The following is a 17,929-nucleotide window of genomic DNA, read 5'->3' as shown; positions in this document are numbered from 1 at the left end:
TGACCTGCCCGTCAGATCCAATCCCCCTGTCCCTAAGCTGGGAGTGGGTTCCGAAACACCCGGCAGTAATCTTATCTGAGCGGATCGCACTGATTCTACCTGCCACAGTAAGCCTCTCCCGAGCATGACTTTTTTTTTTTTTAATGGATCATCATTTCAAAAATTTATCTTGGAATTGCTTCTGGCACTTCGAGCTGGGGGAAATGAGCCTTCACTGCATTTATGTCCTGCCAAATTTCCCTCCCAAAAGGCCACCCTGATTTAGGCTGCTTCTCCCACGAGCATGGCTCAGGGCCGGCATGCTGCAGCAAGGCGGCCCAGGAGCACCTACTTGGGTGGCTTCTCGACGGTGCGGTAGGAATTGAAGGACTGCAGCTGGTTCTGGACCCCACTCAGGGAGTTGGCCAGCTGCCGGTCATTGAGGGTGACAATTGTTTGCTCAATCCACTGCAGCAGCTCTGAGGCCAGGGACTCATACTTCTCCACCAGGCGATCGGCCTCCATGGCATGGTCCAATACCTGTGAGACAGCGGCAAGGGGGTCCTGCCTACGGGGTCCCTGGCCCAGCCCTGCAGCTCCCCCGTCTCTGCTTTTGGGGAGGAAGACTCCTAGGCAGGACCTCTGTTCCGACCGCCTCGTGCGGGGTGGGGGGTACCTTGCCAATCCTTTTGCCTTCCACAGCCAGGGCCTTCATCTTGGAGAAGTAGTGATAGTAAGTAGCCACGTAAGTGATGATTGATTTCTCGTCTGGTTGGTCCACATTCACATCTGAGAGAAAGGACCACTCAGGTCAGGCACTGATGTTTAGAGATTAGAAACCTGCCTCCCAGAAGAACACCTGCAACTTGGATCGCTTACCCCAATCCCAGAGCGCCCCCCCGCCACACCGAGCCCTCTGAAACTGACATCCTTCCAGCTCCTCTCAGGGCAAAATGACAAATAAATCATTTGGACTAAAAGGACATGAAAAAGCAAAGTTTCTTTTTTTTTCCCTCCTAGGAACAAGCAGAGGACAAAATGCAGAAGCCCGAGGAGGCTTTTACCCAGTATTTCCAATGGAGACCAAAATTACTGTCGAGGGCAGGAAAGGCAAGAAAAGAAACAGTATTCCCGTTTGGGGATGGATCTTGTACTTAGAGGCTGGAAAGATGTCTAAGAAATCAGTGGATTCAGGGGCAGCAAGATGGGAGATACAAACTAAGCTTCCCGAAGCGGGGATGTTCAGAGGGACAGGCCCAGCAAGCCCCAGCAGTTCTCAGGGCCATCTTGGGGCATGGTCATGGCTATTTCTGACCTCAATCCCAAAGTTCAGCTGCGAATCCAAGGAGGTGAGTGTCCTTCAGGCAAATCAGCTTCTACCACAAAGACCAAGGCTGGGACTTGAAATGCCTGGGTTCTACGCCCACATTTGGCAGATTCCATCCTACTTACAGGGAAGACTATAGGGCTGGAAGCCCTTGTGACCCCCTCTGAAAGCCCACAGGCAAGAAGGACCCATTGAAGTCATTCATAAAGTTACAGACTTCGCTTTACTTAAAATGTTCTTTATCATAACTGTGCCTCTCATAAAGTTACAGACTTCGCTTTACTTAAAATGTTCTTTATCATAACTGTGCCTCTCAAATGCTTTCCCAGGAACCTATGTTTGCCTGACTTCCATCGCTAGGTGGCTGACGTGTGTCACTCTGGACTGAGATGGGGCTACGGTGGGATGGCAAACAGGGAGAAAATAACCGAGACCCAAGTCTGCCCAGTGAGCTTAGGATGGAGCGTTTCCAGCAGGGAAGCCCCTTGGCCCTTCTCTGCCTCCCGTTTCTGGCGGCACCAAGACTGCTCTCCCCGAGAAGTGGCTGAGGAAACAGGTCTGGAGTTTGGATCTCTGCTCCACCCGCTGTACAACCTCGGGAAAGTCACTTAACCCTTGGATAGGTCCCCATCTTCTCTTCCATAAACTGAGGACTATTAATAATGGCCTTGATTTCCAGGGGGTGTTGTGAGGCTTGAGTTGAGTGAAGCACATCGAGGGCAGGGCCAGGTCCAAAATAAAAGCCCAGGGGCCCCTGCCAGTCTCACCAGCATTAAGATCAGAACCACAGGGGTCAGTAAGCAGGGCCCGCTGACCGTAAGGCCAGAGTGGGGTGAGATCTCGGGGTCATGCAGCTTAATTTAGAACCCTAGAATTTTATTTATTTATTTAATTTATTTTTTTAAAGATTTTTATTTATTTATTTGAGAGAGAGAGAATGAGAGAGAGCACATGAGAGGGGGGAGGGTCAGAGGGAGAAGCAGACCCCCCGCCGAGCAGGGAGCCCGACGCGGGACTCGATCCAGGGACTCCAGGATCATGACCTGAGCCAAAGGCAGTCGCCCAACCAACTGAGCCACCCAGGCGCCCGAGAACCCTAGAATTTTAGAGTGAGAAGGGCCCTTAGAGACCACAGAGACCAATCTTCTCATTTTAGAGACGAGGAAAATGAGCCACAGAGAGGCTAAGCGACCGGCTCTAAGTCACAGAGCTGCTCCATGGTGGGGCTGGCCTAGAACCACATTCGAGGGCTCTTTCTGCCACAGGGCTGCCCCTCTTCCTACGGCTTTTTTTGTGGGGGGGGATACAATTTTCACACCATAAAATTCACCCTTTTACAGGAGACTAGTCAGCGGTTTTCGGTACATTCACAAAGTTGTGCAGCCCTCACCACGATCGACTCCAGAACACTTCCATCACCCCCAAAGGAAACTCTGTGCCCATTAGTGTTCACCTCCCCCCAGCCCCCCACCCTCAGCCCCTGGCACCCACTCATCTGCCTCTGTCTCTATCCCACAGCATCTTCTTTACAGCACTCTGCCCCACCTTCGGGATCCAGCAGCTTTGTGAGCCCCAGCTCCTTCTCAGCCAGATTGAACGCATTTTGCAGGTTGTAGTGTGCATTGCACTTCCTCAGCGACTCAAAATCCAGCAGATCCGGCCTGCGAGGGGAGGCAATGTAGAAGGTATCAGGAGCGCATGAGCTCCTAAAGAGGAAAAGTAAAGCCACCCCTGTCTTTATCCCTGTCACCAACTCCATTTTGTCCCGAACCAGGCACCCCAAACCCACACCCACTGCTCCCACCCACCCTGGGTCCCATCACAGCCCTCTGTGCAGCGTGGTGCCCCCACATCCCGGCCCTTCTCTGAATGTTCGCCCCCCATCACTGCCGTGGAGCCCGGCCACGGTCCGTCTAGGCGCCTGCGTGCCGGGGCCCCGAGCCCGGCCCGCGGCTCCTCACCGGTGTTTGTGCACGATGGCGTTGAAGGCCAGCCCGTCCCTCCAGCTGGTGGTGAAGTTGTGCACGTTCACATTGGGATACCTGTAACCGGAGACCGGGAAGAACGGGGAGTGGGGCCTAGCCCTGGTCTGTGACTCAAGGGTGGATCCCAGCTTGTGGTTCCGGGAGCCCATCCCTCCTCTACCGCACAGCCTCGGTGCATCCAACCCTCCAAGGCCCCCGGGCAGCCTCACCCCGCAGTCTTCATCTGGCACCACAGCAGTAGGGCATCCTTGGCCGACTTCTTCTCCTTGTTGTCTTCTGTTTCCACGCTGATGTCTTGGATCTAAGAAGGAAAGAAGGAAGATCCTCACTCCCTGAACAGGGGCTCCTGGAGTTACTGGAGATACTCCGTGAGACACAGCAGGAAACTGCTCGAGACTCCTGTAAGAGGGGTGCCGGGACAGAGCCGGGGGACCTCTCCTCCTGGGCTAGGGACCACAAAACATCGGTTCAAAAGGATTTGAGGCAGCAGGATGTGATCAGAAGTCAGAAGAGTGGAAGCGCCTCAAAGCGAAGGATGCTGGCTCCTCCAGGTGGGGAGCCGCGAGGGGACGGGTGAGCATTGCCTGAGAGCTGGGTTTCCAAGGGGGTGCTGACGGAGCTCTGCTCGGGGCTGAGAGAAGCAGGACAGGTTACACCCAGGGAGTAAGGGGACAACCAGAAGAGTTGTGATGGCATGAGGACAATGGGCTACTTATGCTCAGAGCGTAAGCAGCAGTAGGGGGACTGTTTTAGGGAGGCAAGCAGAGTTTGAGGCAGAGGTGGACCAATGATCAGGCCCCAAGTGCAGTTCTCAAACTCCCAGGGGTGAAGGTCGGTCCAGTTTGTAAAATCTCCAGTCCCTTGTGGCCCAAGGTGTGGTCCTACCACATGTGGCCAGTAAACAGACCAGGCCACAGGGAACCTGCCACAGAAGTATGACAACACCCCCACTGGTCTCTACCCTGTGTAAGGAGGAGGGTCTCCAGGTCTGCTGCCTGGATGTCACAGCAACCGTAAACCGCTATACAAGGTTCTAGACCCTCTGTGTTTTTATCAGTCATGCTGTGGACCAGCGGTGCCCGTTCACGGTACAGCACCGATGTGTGAAGGACACTCTGCGTGACGCTCTGCCAGGCTACCTGGAACCGAAGGATGATGGTCCAGACCAGCCCAAGGGTCAGACGGTGGTTTCCGTCCACAATGTCATGGGAGCCCATGTTTTCCAAGTGTACTTTCTGCTCCTTCAGGAACTGCAGTGCCTTGTCCACGTTCTCCAGACAGTGGATCCGCATTCGGCCTTTCGTGGGCTTTGGCTGTTGAGGGATAGGAGACAAAATGACATGGGACCATGGGCCTCCTCCTCCTTCCCTTAGCCTTCTCAGGGCCCTGCTCTGCACACCTTCCCCGTGACCCCACTCAGGAACACAGGCACAGCCCTCAAGGCTGGGCCAAAGTTCATAGAGCCAAAGCTGAGGTTCCAGAGGAGGCTTGGGCAGATTAAGATTCCCAAGGGAATTAATTGCACCCAGAGTGGGTGGGAAAAGAAGTGTTTTCAATGGGGCCACTGTTCCTGTCTTCGTGAAGCAATGCTCCTATTTAATCCAGGCAGCAAAGCCTCTCAAAATGAAACCATCCTCTGAGGAGAGGGCAGCCAACTGCTTCCCACTCTGTGCCGTCACTCTCCTAAGGGCAGCTCCCAGCTTGTCCCCCTGACCACTGTTTCTTGGGTTCCCTCCTCCTTCTGTAACCAGAGCTCACCAGTGTCTCTCCCGAGAGCACCTCGAGGAGCCTCAGGAGGTTACGTCCATCCCGGAGGTCACTGTACAGGTCTCCCACCCGGCACGTCACCCGGGCCAGGTGCGAGTTCACCCACTTGGTGAAGGTTTTCTTCTGCACGGCTTCTCGCTCATCTGTGGTGGCAACATGGGGTCATTTCTGTCCTTCAAGTACAGTGCACCTGCTTCTAAACACCAGTTGATGGGATTGGGGGGCTGGGGGGTGCTTGAGAGCCCGGAAGTGAGGTCTGGGAAGGAGGGGGGGGGAGGAAGATGCCTAAGACGAAAATCCCTAACTTAAAAAGCAGGGAATAAAGAAATTGGAGGGGCGCCTGGGTGGCTCAGTTGGTTAAGCGACTGCCTTCGGCTCAGGTCATGATCCTGGAGTCCCGGGATCAAGTCCCGCATCGGGCTCCCTGCTCGGCAGGGAGTCTGCTTCTCCCTCTGACCCTCCTCCCTCTCATGCTCTCTGTCTCTCATTCTCTCTCTCGCAAATAAATAAAATCTTTAAAAAAAAAAAAAAGAAATTGGAATGAGCTCATAAGGTAAAAAAGAAAAAAGAGCAAACAAGCTTTGAGAAGAAAGGATGAAAGAAATTAGAAGTAGTGATACGTGTGGGGAAGGGTTGGGGTCTGGGATCATGGCTGTCCTTTAACAGTGGAGAGACACTGTTACTTCACCAGAGCCTCACTGTCCTCATCTGTAAAACGGGCATACTACTTGACTTTCTACTTCAACCCGTGACTGTTGATGAAACAAGACAATGTACGTAAGATGCCTGGCACACGTGATGAGTTACTCTTTGGTGAGTTACAGTTATCCAGGCACCATCTAACCTGAAGGAAAGACCAAGAGCTGCTCAGAAGCAGCAGGAGGTGTGGCTGTTCTCTCTGCTGACGGACAGGGCGTGGACTTAAATTAAACCAGCAGCTTTTCCAAGTGGTCATTAGAAGGACACGATATTATAGAGGGTCTAAGCCTCCTGAGTCAGCTTGCTCTCCTGGGATAATTTTTTTTTTTTTGAGATTTTATTTATTTATTTGCGAGAAAGACAATGAGAGACAGAGAGCATGAGAGGGAGGAGGGTCAGAGGGAGAAGCAGACTCCCTGCTGAGCAGGGAGCCCGATGTGGGACTCGATCCCGGGACTCCAGGATCATGACCAGAGCCGAAGGCAGTTGCTTAACCAACTGAGCCACCCAGGTGCCCCTCTCCTGGGATAATTTAAAGAAAAGACAGGTTCCTCTTCTTCTGGTGTGGGTTCATTCAATTGGTTACAATGGGATCCAGTCCCGGGACATTAGCATTCCAATGCTAAGAAGGAAAACAATCTTGAAAGTTGGGAATAGGGAAAACACTGAGCCCAGAAACACAGTGGGGATATATCAGGCAGAGTTAGGCACAGATCTCAAAGAAAGTGAAGAAAAGCCTTGCTGGCTGGTCCACAGGAGAGGCTGCTGATGAGCGCATGCTTTTTAGGTTCCACGGAAAAATTAAAATTTTAGACGTTATAAATGACAAAGTGAGGGAAGAGGCCCAGGCCATTGGAAGCTGCTCCGGCCGTTCGGATTTCTGCCCGTTTTCCCCAGAGAAGCCCAGTGCAAGGAGCCAATCCAAGTGGCTGGGCCCTGAAGAGTCACTTTTGTTTCCTTCTCAGCACCAGCATCTCAGAAACCGAAAAGACTCATCCCTGAATTTCACATTCCTGTGCACCTCACCCATAAAACATAACGACACACCCACGTCTATTCCGGTCTCTCTTACCTCCAACCCCTGTACCTAGGCCAACCTCTGGGTTGTAACAACTGCACCAGCAGACCCCTGCTCTGTGGACCTCCTTTCAGGGTCTCCAGGCCCCCCTGCCTGAGCTGGGGATTGCCCAGAGCATTGGCCTTACTGGATCGGTGAAGACTGCCCTGATGTCAGGCGCACTGGGGTGAGGCCATTTTGGCCCACAGGTGGAATAAGAGAGGAAGACAGAATCGGTGGCAGCTAGGAGAAAACGGGGCAAAGCCAAGGACCAGAAATAAAGCATGACTTTACAAGGTGTCCACAACACCCACAGACACATCCCCCTGCCCCAAAACACAGTGGGTCCCAGAAATACACGGAAATACTGGTGCCAGGATGAACACACGCCTGCTCTGCATCTGAGCCTGTCCGCACCAACTCCCTTCGACACACTCCCTGGTTTCCACACACACACTGCTCCTCACACACGTTTAGACGCCCACTCAGAAACCCAGGGTGACAGGGACAAGCCCTGGGTGGCTCGGCCTCCCGGCTGACGGCCCTCTCTCCTAACAGCTATCCTAGCAGGTGCTTCACCTCCAAACGCTCCGCGCCTCCGTGCCTCCCCGTGTGCTGACACGCTCACTGTCCCTTCTTCCGGGGGGGCCCGAGCCTTTCCCGTCTGGGTCGGCACCCATGTGTTTCCCGGCCTCTTGTAATGACTCCCTGCGCACACTGTCTCCGAGCACAGACGGCCGAGCACGGACCGTGTCCCCCTCGGCGTGCTTCGCTCCAGCCCCTCCGGCCCGGGGCCCCTCCGTCCCCGGGGCCCCTCTGGTCGGCCGCTCACCTTGAAGCTGTTTGAAGCGGCCTTCCAGCACGCTGGCGTACTGAGCGGGGTTGATGAAGGCGGCTGGCGACAGCAGGAGGTCCCCCGGGCTCTGAGCCCCTTCCACCGCCTCATAGTAAAAGTCGCCCGCGCCGTTGAGGCCGGGCCCGTGCGCCCGGCTCACCCCGTTCCCATTCATGCCGCCCGCAGCCTCTCACGCGGCCCGGGGGCCGCCGTCCATGCCCTGCCCGCGCCGGGCGCCACGGGTCCGCCCCCCGCCGCCCCCGGAGCCCGGGGTCCCGAGCGCCTGCGCTCCCGGCGGGGAGTCGGTTCAGAGGCGGGGAACGTGTCGCGGAGCGGGGGGGAAACGGAGCGCCCGAGCTCGGGGGCCAGTCGGCAGAGCACACCTGGCGGCGGCGAGAGCAGACGGAGGCGGCTCCCGACAAACAGGTCGGACGGTGCCGGGGGAGGGGCGGGAGGCGGAGCGCGGCCGGCGGCGGCTGGCCCGGCCCTGCGGGGCGAGCAGGAACTGCCGATGCCCGGCTGATCGGCCCTCCGGGCCCCCAGCCGCTCAGCGTGGGCCCCCAAAGCCAACTCCTGCTTCCCGAAGGTCTGCGGGTGGGACAAGGATGGCCCCTCTTGGGGTGACTGTGGGAGGTGCCCCCTTCAGGACCTGAGCTTTGATCCCCAGCTTGGAGAGCAGAGAAAGAGAAATCCTTGAGGAGGAGAAACCAGCTCAGTAGGTGCCCGGCACTCTGCTAGGCGCTTGCTTAAGTTCTCTTATCTGTGAATTGGTGTTCCAATCTTCCCCCACTTGTTTGTCACCACCTCCAGTTCCGGCCCCTTTCCTGCCGCTGGGCTCACCAGGCCCTCCTAGGCCCTCCTCAGCCAGGCCATCCCAGGGCCCCAGTGCATCCCAAGCCTACTCTTGCCTCTCTCCTGTCTTCATTCATTATTTATCTGGCACCTACTGGTGCCATGCGCCATGCTAGGTTAAGCCCACACAGACATGCCTCCAGGAGAGCCCAGTCTGGGGGTGGAGAAATGGCAGCTCAAGGTGGCATGTGTCACATGTGCACAAACACGGGGACAGTCCTGAGTGGCATGTGTACAGACATCATGACAGTTCTGGAGGCAGCATGCATCCAAAGCCAGGGTGCCAGGGAAACTTCTCCGCACAGAGGTGACATTGTCCATTACCCACCGTTCTATGTCCTCTCGTCTATAGAAACACCGATATGAGTATTTCACAGGCCAGCCTGCAGACTCAACCAGAAGGGCAAAGAGAAAATACATGATAAGGGGTTCCCAGAGCTAAGGCCACCACACAAGGGTCCTCGGATGCTGTGCTGCCTGAAAAGAATGAGCTGGAGAGCTTTTTAAAAATCCTGATTTCTGGGGGCGCCTGGGTGGCTCAGTTGGTTGGGCGACTGCCTTCAGCTCAGGTCATGATCCTGGAGTCCCGGGATCGAGTCCCACATCGGGCTCCCTGCTCGGCCGGGGGTCTGCTTCTCCCTCTGACCCTCTTCCCTCTCGTGCTGTCTCTCATTCTCTCTCTCAAATAAATAAATAAAATCTTAAAAAAAAATCCTGATTTCTGGACCATAGGTCCAAAGATCCTAATTCACTGTGTCTAGGAGGGGGCTTGGGAATGTGTATTTGTAAAAATGTCCCTGGGTGATCCTGTAAAAAGTGCTGCCCGGTTTGGGAACCACCCCCTCAGTGTCTCCCTTCTTCCGGGAGGCCACCCACTCATGCTGGGGGCACTGCCTACGTTGGGGGCTGGGGGGAGTAGATGCGGCCTCTCCTACTGCGTGGGGCTGGGAGGCCAGTAGGTCAGTGGAAGAGATAAGGGTGGGATGGAGGAGGAGGGAAGCCAGACGGGGTGGGTGGCCTTAGGGTGTGTGGGTGACTCAGCCCCACGCCAGCCGCTGGTGGTGTCAGGTGGCAGCTACACTCTTGTTGCCATGACAACTCCTCCCCGGAACACAGGGAGGCCCGTCAGACGGGTTTGTTTGTGCTCAGAAGAGCTGAGGGAAGAGCCCAGGCCGTAGGGGAGGGCAGAGGCTGAGGTGGGTTGAGAGCAAACCCGGGAGAACGGGTGGTGCAGAAACCAGCGGCGGGTGGAGGGAACCTGCTTCAGGGAACAGGTAGATGAAATAATGGGAGGAACAGGCGGCAGGTGGAAAGAACAGGTGGGGAGGGGGCGGGGAGGATAATGGACTGGGAGGGAGAACAGGTGTGAGAGGTGACAGAGAAAGCCAAGGAAGACCCAACAGGGGGATGAAAGGTACGGGAGAGATGGGTGGAGATGGCAGTACTAAATGGAAAAGAGTTAAGGACCATGACTCAGGGACAGAGGGGAACAGAGCTGAGTCCTGTGCTTGGGGGAAGGGAAGCTGGAGAACATTCTGGATTGTATGAAGTTTGTTCTTGGCACTGCAGTTGGGGACCAGGAGCTGGATGGGGTAATCTGGATTAGCTGGCAGCTTAGAAAGAAAGCTGGTCTTCCCACGAAGTTGGAGGACTCTCCCCGACAAACTTCTCTCCCTCCTCAGCATCTCCCCTGGCCCTCCCCTGACCTCACCTGCCAGGGCCTTAATTCGAGACCTCTCAAAGAGGCGGGCTGAGCTGCTGTCATTGTCCCAGTCCGAGTCGGGCAGGTCCCAGCGGTTGTTGATGTCACTGTACTGGCCCTGGATCTCCAAGCTGTCGAAGTCTGTGGGTGACAGGGTGCTGCTCATGGTGGTAGGTGGCCTCCTCCTCCTGCAAGGGGGAACGTGGCTGGTGAGGGGCATCTCAGGACCACTGAGCCCACTACTTACCATGTCCTTCTCTCCTCTTGCCTTAGATCTGCTTCGCTCTCCTGAGGGCCAAAGGCTGTGGTTGGTTTCTCAGTCAACAGAGATCAGCCCCTAGTGGGAGAGGGGAAGCCGTGGTGGGGAAGCAGAGGGACAGGAACCCAAGAGATGAACAAGGAGTGAGACAGGAAGGCAGGAATGTCTCAGAGTGTTGTGGCAGAGAGGAAGGGCTCCAGGGAGGGACAGTGGGCAAAGCTGGGGGCTGAAAATGGCAATGGCTAACAGCATGGCTCGGGAGGGCAGTGCGCAAACCACAGTAACGCAGGAAGCAGATGTGGGACCCCGTGGGCAATAATGAGTATAAACTGGAGTGCTTTCATTTCCTGGTTCCACAAACTGTTCTGAGCTCCCACTCCACACAAGACAACCTCCTATACCCAGTAGGTGATTTGAGATGAAAAGACCCTAATCCTGCTCTCCAGCTGAGATACATTTATGATACACCAGGAAGCCTGTGATGTACTCTTAGGTGAGTATAGACAAAGTGCCCAGGAGTTCAGAGGAGGACACAGTATGGTTCTCTCCCCCTTTGTTTCCTTTTGTTTGCTACAGGGAATACCTAATAGGTGCTGGATAAATGTCAGCTGTGATATGTGGCCCTGCTATGTACGTGCATCACCTCATCACAACCCCTATGGGGCAAGGGTTCATTGTCATCCCCATTCATAGAGGAGGAAGCCACACCATGAAAGTTAAGTCATGGTTCAAGGTCACGTGGCTAGAAGGAGCAGAGCTGGGTTTTAAAGAGGTTCTTTCTGACTTTGGGGAACAAGCTCTTAATCACAGCATTTACATGTTCCTCGAAAATCCTGGAGCCCTTCAGAGCTCCCTGGGAGAGAGCAGCAGCCGTGGCTCCCTTCTAGGGTCCAGGCTAGGGAAATTAGGACCACATATGCTTGCCAGCACTACTCAGGACTCTACGTTATGCAAACTCTGTCCTTCTCAAAACTAACAGATGAGCTTCAGATGAGCTGCTAGGGATTAAAAAAACCCTCTACTAATTTCTTGTGTAATTCAGCATTCAACAGCCATTCAAGGGAACGGAGGGTGCTGGGTCTGCAACTTTATTAGAACCCCAATTCTGCATTTCTCGTTTTCCTGGTACCTCTCAAACACAAAAACATTTTAACCCTTAGCACTACTTCCTAGGGTGGAGGCTATGATCTTGGCAGTCTCTGGTTCTGGAAAGGTAGACAAGAGAAACTCGCGTGTGGTTCAGGGAAAGAAGAAGGGATGGGTGGTGAGTTGTGGGTGGGTAGGGAGGTGTATTCCCCTGGGCACACAAAAGCAGAACTTGGCTTCTGTCATTAATTGGTTCCGTGAAGCTGAACCTGAACTTGACCCACAGGAAGCCAGGATTGTTTGCACCTCCCCCTTTCTCTCAAAGAGAAATCAGGCACAGGGATTTCCCTGGGAGTAGCATTAATGAGGTGTGAGGGAGCTAAGGTCTAAGGTTCCTAGCCTGGGTTTTGCATTCCCTGTAAAAGGAAAGAGAGCTTAATTTCCACTAGCCTGGGACACTTTCTCCTTTAAAATCCATCATTTCTCTTAATCCCCAACAGATTCTTTGTATTTGCTCTGTAAATATTTATATAAAAATAAATTCTAGGGCGGAATTGAGTCACCCTGAGCAAAGAGTGCTGTGGGCAAGGTGTGACCTGAGCTAGAGTCACCTAATACTGGCAGGCACTGAACAGGGAAGCAGCCCAAGCCCCAGGACCGGTACCAATCCCGTTTCTCTCAGCCCTACAGATCCAGGCTTCCTCACCAGTAGCCATGCTCTCTCGCACTTAGCTCTGGGGTTGACATTTCCAGAACTCACACTCTCTCTACATAGACCTCCTCACAAAAACTCCTACATATGGTACCCTCAAGCCTTCTGTTTCCATAACTCCTTTTCCTTTCATTAGGAGTCGCAGACCTACTAAAGCCAGCCCCCAGGCCTATGGCCAATAGACTGCTTAAAAATAACTGATTTTGGGGGTGCTTGGCTGGCTCAGTCAGAAGAGTGTGTGACTCTTGATCTCGGGGTCATGAGTTCAAGCCCCACGTTGAGTATAGAGATTCCTTAAACAAATAAAACTAAAGAAAACAAAAACAAACAAAAAAACCCAACTGATTTTGGATTCCCTTGGGTGGGCCTGCACTTTCCAGTTCTCCACAGACCCCACCATTCCCTTTTGTCTCCTTCCCAGCCATGTCACGTATTTTTGTTAACTGCCGGGGCCCTGAAGACCTCTGAGGTTTTCAAATCCTCCTTTATATCTTAGTACTCCACAAAGAGCAGACACTTAAAGAGGCAGACTGTCTTACTCTGTCTCCAAACCACTGTGTGTCCTTGGGACCCCATAAACGCCAAAACACCTAAACATGTATTATTCTGGCTTCCTTTCAGTGATCCAACCTGGTCCTCCCCTACTGGGACCCAGGCCTGGGATCCAGACCTCCCAGTGAGGTCTGGCTGTTAGAACGTCTCCATGGAATCCTATAATTTGGGGGAGAAAGTATGGAGTTGGAATCTCCCCTCCTCCCAAATAAAAATGCAGCCACTTAAATGCTCCTTTGGCCAAATCAAATTTTGACACACATGCTTTTTGTCCAGAGTTCCCAGGGATGCCATCATATAGATAAGGAACCAAGATGGCACTGGTGTCCTTAGATCATGGATCTCTATAGGGCCACATGTTGGGACTCCAAGGAGTTTGTTCCCATGGGCTTGCATGTGAACGGTGCTCTCTGGTGGTGTTCAGTGCCATGGTTCTGAGGGCCCCTGAGTTTTGGTTTACAAGCATTTGGGCTCTGCAGTCCCTGGCCTTTTGGACGATACTCTGTGTTCTCTGTTCCTGCTGCCATCTCTAGATTCCTATAGTTCTCTATGGAGTTTCTTTACATAGATCCTGCTCTGGGTTCCTTCACTGAGTATATCATTCCTCACTTATGATCTGGGTCTCCATACTCACATTTCTTTAGTCTGCCTGTCCAGCAGCCTCATGTCTCTCTGTACGCTGGAGAATCCTCAACCTTATTCTCCCCGTGGATTCCCAAACTCTGGCAATAGGACGGCACAGCCGCTAATCCAGATTACAGTTTCACCGGCACCTTATTCTTAGCCACTGACCTCGAGGCCAGGCCCAAGTAGCTTACATTTTCACGCTAGAATAAAGCCAACTTCCACCAGCTGCAAGCCTGGGGGTCCTGCTCCATTCTCCACCCGCGTGCTGCTGGATGCAGACTCTGTTCAGCCTTGGCGGGGGGATCCTCAAGGGCAGGTGCCCCACTTCCCCTTTCCTCCTGTTTTAGCTGACATGCAGGCTAGAAATCTTATCCCCCAGCTAGAGCCTGTCTTGTACCCTAATTCCTCCTCTGGCCACATCCTGCTCCTGATTAATTCTTTACCTCCCTCAGAGAGAGTTGACTGTTCCCTCCTCTGCGCTCCCACAGCACTTCCGATAGCTGCTATTATTGCCCCCATCACATTGTATTACATTTAGTTGTTTATGTGTCTCTCTGCTTGCTCCATTGTTAACCCATTGAGGACAAGGGCTGTGTCTTACTCAAGTTTGTCTTTTCCAAGCCCGGTAAAATAGGTATTCAGTAAAGAAATACTGAAGGACTTGACCATAATTCTTTTTTCCTGTTTCTTTTTTTTTGCCAGCAAATTACTGTCTTTCTTAGAGCTGGAGAAAAACGCAAGGAAAGAATAAAAATGGGATTGGAGAAGACACTCTGTTGGAGTGCTCTCAGGGTTAAACTCTACAGTTCAGGATCAGGGATTCTCAAACTTGCATGAATTACAATGACCTGGAAGGCTATTAAAACACAGACCACTGGGCCCTGCTCCCCGCACCCCCCCCCCGCCCCCCTGCCCCAGGGTTTCTGATTCAGTAGATCTGGGGTGGAGCCCAGAAATTTGCATTTCTAACATGTTCCCAGAGGATACTAAAGTACTGGTTTGGGGACGACACTTTGAGGGCACTGTTGTCCAAAGATAGAGGAGCGGTAGAATTGGTTAGAGGGGCTGGGCGCCTGGGTGGCTCAGTCGTTAAGCGTCTGCCTTAGGCTCAGGTCATGATCCCAGGGTCCTGGAATCGAGTCCCACATCGGGCTCCCTGCTCTGCGGGAAGCCTGCTTCTCCCTCTCCCACTCCCCCTGCTTGTGTTCCTGCTCTCGCTATGTCTCTCTCTGTCAAAAAAATAAATAAAATCTTTAAAAAAAAAAAAAAAAAGAATTAGTTAGAGGGGCTATGAGGACTGAAGAGACATGAAGTTTTGGGGTGAGTGTGACCCGAGGTTAGCTTCTGGGTGGGTTCAGGCTCTATCCAATGCTAAACTCAAAATATAACTTCTCTGAGAAACCCCAAGACCCACAAAGAGCCAGAAGCCTCAGGCGATGAGAGAGGAAATGAAGATGGAGTGGACTCTAGATCTAATGAGACAAATAGAGCTGATGCCCTGACACAGGTGAATCACAGATGTGCGGAAGGACAATGATATGGCTGGAGGTGCTATGGGGGGGTGGGCGGTAGAGTTGAACAAATGACAGCAGGATGAATAATAGATGAGAAGAAATGGGGACCTTGGCCAAGCAAAAATCTTATTTGACTCAAAGTATAAGTGGGGTGGCAGAGACATAAAAGGAGAAAGGGATCACAAATAAACTCAGGGCTCCTAGGAGGGCAAAAGAAAGATGCACTCAGGGCAATCAGAGACCCTTGTGGAGAAACAAAACCTAAGCCAGTTCCCTCAATGCTGTATTCCTGGTGAAGAGCAGGCACTCTCCTCCGTGGAACTTAAGGACCGGGCTGAAGAGTGGCACTGAATTTTTGTTTGATCTTCTTTGGAATCCTCCACTCAGGGCACAGTTATTCAGACTAATTTTCACTCCCTTGCTATGCCCCTCCCCCAAGCCTGTACCTGCTGGTTTACATCAGTGTCTCCAAGGGACAAATCTAAGATCCATATTAACTTTTCCCTCTCTAAACCTTTCCTCTTCTGAATTGGCCAGGAGGTTGGTCCAGCACCCGACACCAAGACACGTATTTGGAACTCACTCTGGCCCTTTCACCTTCAAGGAGAACTGGTTTGTGAATACCCTGCCCATGCCTGCCTGAACCGACCAGCTCCCCAGAGCTAGAATTGTGGTCGCTCCAGGGAGAGGGAGAGGAGGAGGGCGGCTGAGAGGCAACCCACGGCGACAGCATGCAGCAGGTTAGGAAAGGGACAAACCCGCAGCGCAGCCGAGCATGCATGCAACGCCATGGGGTCAATGGGGTAAAGCCGTCCCGCGCCAGAGTGGACAGTAAATGCCCACCGTGGTGCTGGAGTTGGAACACCCCAGCGAGGAGGCCTTGCCCGGTAGTTCTGTGCGGGGCGGACTCTAAGCCATCTGGACGTCCCGGCCACAGAAACACCTTACGCCGCTCCTTCCCCACCGCCCGAAGGGGCTTCATTCTCCCTCTGCCAATGTTCTGGTCACCACAGCCAGCCATGTCCCCTCTCACACACACTGTGAGAAAGCATAAAGGAGAGCATGGAGCTAGCTACCAAAGAGGCGAGGAGGAGCCCCCTCGGCTCCAGAGGGAAGCTCCCAACAAGCTCCCGAGCGGCAGCCGGCGGCGTCCGCAGCACCTGGATCCGCGCCGGCCGGTCGGCGGAGGAGCCGCGGCGACCGGAACAGCCGGCGCTGTCAGACACGCTCGGAGCACAGCCGACCCGAATCCCTCAACGCGTTTGTCAGCCCCAACTCTTGCAAGACTCTTCTCTCCGCTCCGGAAAGGCCCGCGTTCCCCACGCCTCGACCCTCACCCCGGTACCTGGGTGGCCGGCACATGACTCTCCATCCTGTCCCCGGGACCGGCGGGAGCGAGGGCCAGGCGCCGCATCCTCTCTCCCGGGCTCCCCCGGCCGGCCGGCCCCGGCCCCGACCCCGACCCCCGACCCCGACCTCAACCCCGCCGCCCGCACGCGGCCGCACAAAGCGCGCCGCCCCGCCGCCGGGACAAAGCGGGCCCGGGCGCCGGCACCTACCTCGGTGCGGAGCGCCGGCCGGGCAGGCGGGGGAGTGCGGCGGGCGGGGGCGCACTGGTCGTCGCCGCGCCCGCAGCCCGGCCGCGAGGGGCGGTTGCGGGCGGCGGCGGGTGGCCGGGCGGCGGCGGGGCGCACGGCGAGCGGCGGCGGGCGCTGTCACGGGGCGCGAGCGGCGCGGGGGGCGCGCGGGGCCGGCGGCGGCGGGGCGCGTGGCGGCGCGCGGGCGCGAGCGGCGGGACTGCGGCGCCGCGGAAGGAGGACAATAGCCTCCCCCTGCCGCAGGCCGCCGGCTCCCGCGGGAGGCCCGGGACCATCTGGAGCCGGCGGCCCCGCGGGGCTCGGGGCGGGGCCCGAATCACCCCCTCCCCGCCCGGCGCCATGGCAACCGCGGCCCCTCTCAGTTCTCCGCACCGCTCCCCGGCCCGGGGTCGCTGACCTTCCCCGGGGCTAACGCGGCGGCCGCTCTGGGGCCGACTCCCGACCCCCGCCACTTTCCGTGTGTGTGCCCCCCATAATGCCGCCTTCCGGTCAACCCTGGGCCATCTGGGTACCCCCCACAGCTTGCGGGGCTTGGGCTCCGCAGTTTGAGGACCCCCACCTTTGTCCCTACTCCTCCTTTCCTCCAAAATCTGTATCCCCGAGACAAGCAATCCTTCCTTTAACGGCACTCACCGCCCAGATTTCCCAAAATTCGGCCTCTGTTTTCCTTTTCAAATTTTCCTCTTTGGGCACCTCCAGTTCATCTCCCTTTAAGCGATTCTCTCATCCATCCCCTCTCTCGAGCATCCTTCTTCAGGCAGGTAGGCCGGCTCTCTTTCCCAAAGCGTCTCCATGGTGTACGTGGTGGAGATTCGCCTGCTCGCAGATCAGATTCTCGGAATAGTCATCACTGCAGCTTCTCTCTGCTCCTTCTCAGCTCCTCTCATTTATCAACCAGGAGAATTCTGGCCTACTCACTGTCTTAAAAGGGAGTGGGGGTGGGGGTGGACATTTCTAGGCCTGGCACAGCTGGGTTTCTCCTTGGTTTAGTAGCATCTGAGTGGTCGAAGGTCTTAGGTCCTTAAGCAAGGTGAACTGCTATCTGCTTAAGAGAGAAAAGAATTATGCTCAAATAATAATAAAGTTATAAAGTGTCAGCTGGGTATTAAAAGTGCATTATCCCATGTGACCTCCCACCCCACTTTCCAGCTCTAAGAGGTAGGTACTGATCTTTCAGACTAGGAGACTAAGCTCGCAGATGAACTAGTTATAATAGATGGGGCTTTGTACAAAACAATCAGAATTTAACCATTAGATTATTCTGTTCCTGAAGATGTGGGCCTTTTTCCAACAGGGAAATGCCCGAAATGGCCAAGTAAGGGCAATGTGAAGAATAGGCTTTGCATGAATTATTGGGTGTAAGGTTTTATTTATTTAT

At 54.5% G+C, this 17,929-nt stretch overlaps 1 protein-coding gene across 4 annotated transcripts in view; it reads right to left on the bottom strand.

Moving 5' to 3' along the window:
- Positions 1-17,541, bottom strand: part of SPTBN2 (spectrin beta, non-erythrocytic 2) — a 38,602-nt gene extending 21,061 nt beyond the window's left edge. Inside the window, exons 1-9 of one of the 4 annotated variants that reach the window (XM_081797721.1) lie at positions 17,185-17,541; positions 10,213-10,391; positions 5,050-5,201; positions 4,431-4,604; positions 3,501-3,592; positions 3,268-3,348; positions 2,852-2,967; positions 656-768; positions 332-519 (exon numbers count right to left, since the gene is read on the bottom strand). In XM_081797721.1, coding sequence (XP_081653847.1) covers positions 332-519; positions 656-768; positions 2,852-2,967; positions 3,268-3,348; positions 3,501-3,592; positions 4,431-4,604; positions 5,050-5,201; positions 10,213-10,369 — 1,073 coding nt within the window. In that variant the 5' untranslated portion in view covers positions 10,370-10,391; positions 17,185-17,541. Of the gene's footprint in view, positions 1-331; positions 520-655; positions 769-2,851; positions 2,968-3,267; positions 3,349-3,500; positions 3,593-4,430; positions 4,605-5,049; positions 5,202-7,646; positions 7,839-10,212; positions 10,392-16,298; positions 16,395-16,512; positions 16,571-17,184 lie in introns of those variants that run through there. The other 3 variants (XM_081797722.1, XM_081797719.1, XM_081797720.1) reach the window with 3 other exon arrangements.
- Between the last annotated feature and the right edge of the window lie 388 nt (positions 17,542-17,929).

Source organism: Leptonychotes weddellii, chromosome 11 (assembly GCF_054177405.1).
Source record: "Leptonychotes weddellii isolate Sample4059 chromosome 11, ASM5417740v2, whole genome shotgun sequence".
In the NCBI taxonomy this organism is placed as follows: Eukaryota; Metazoa; Chordata; class Mammalia; order Carnivora; family Phocidae; genus Leptonychotes; species Leptonychotes weddellii.
This window is presented reverse-complemented; position numbering and strand designations above follow the sequence as displayed.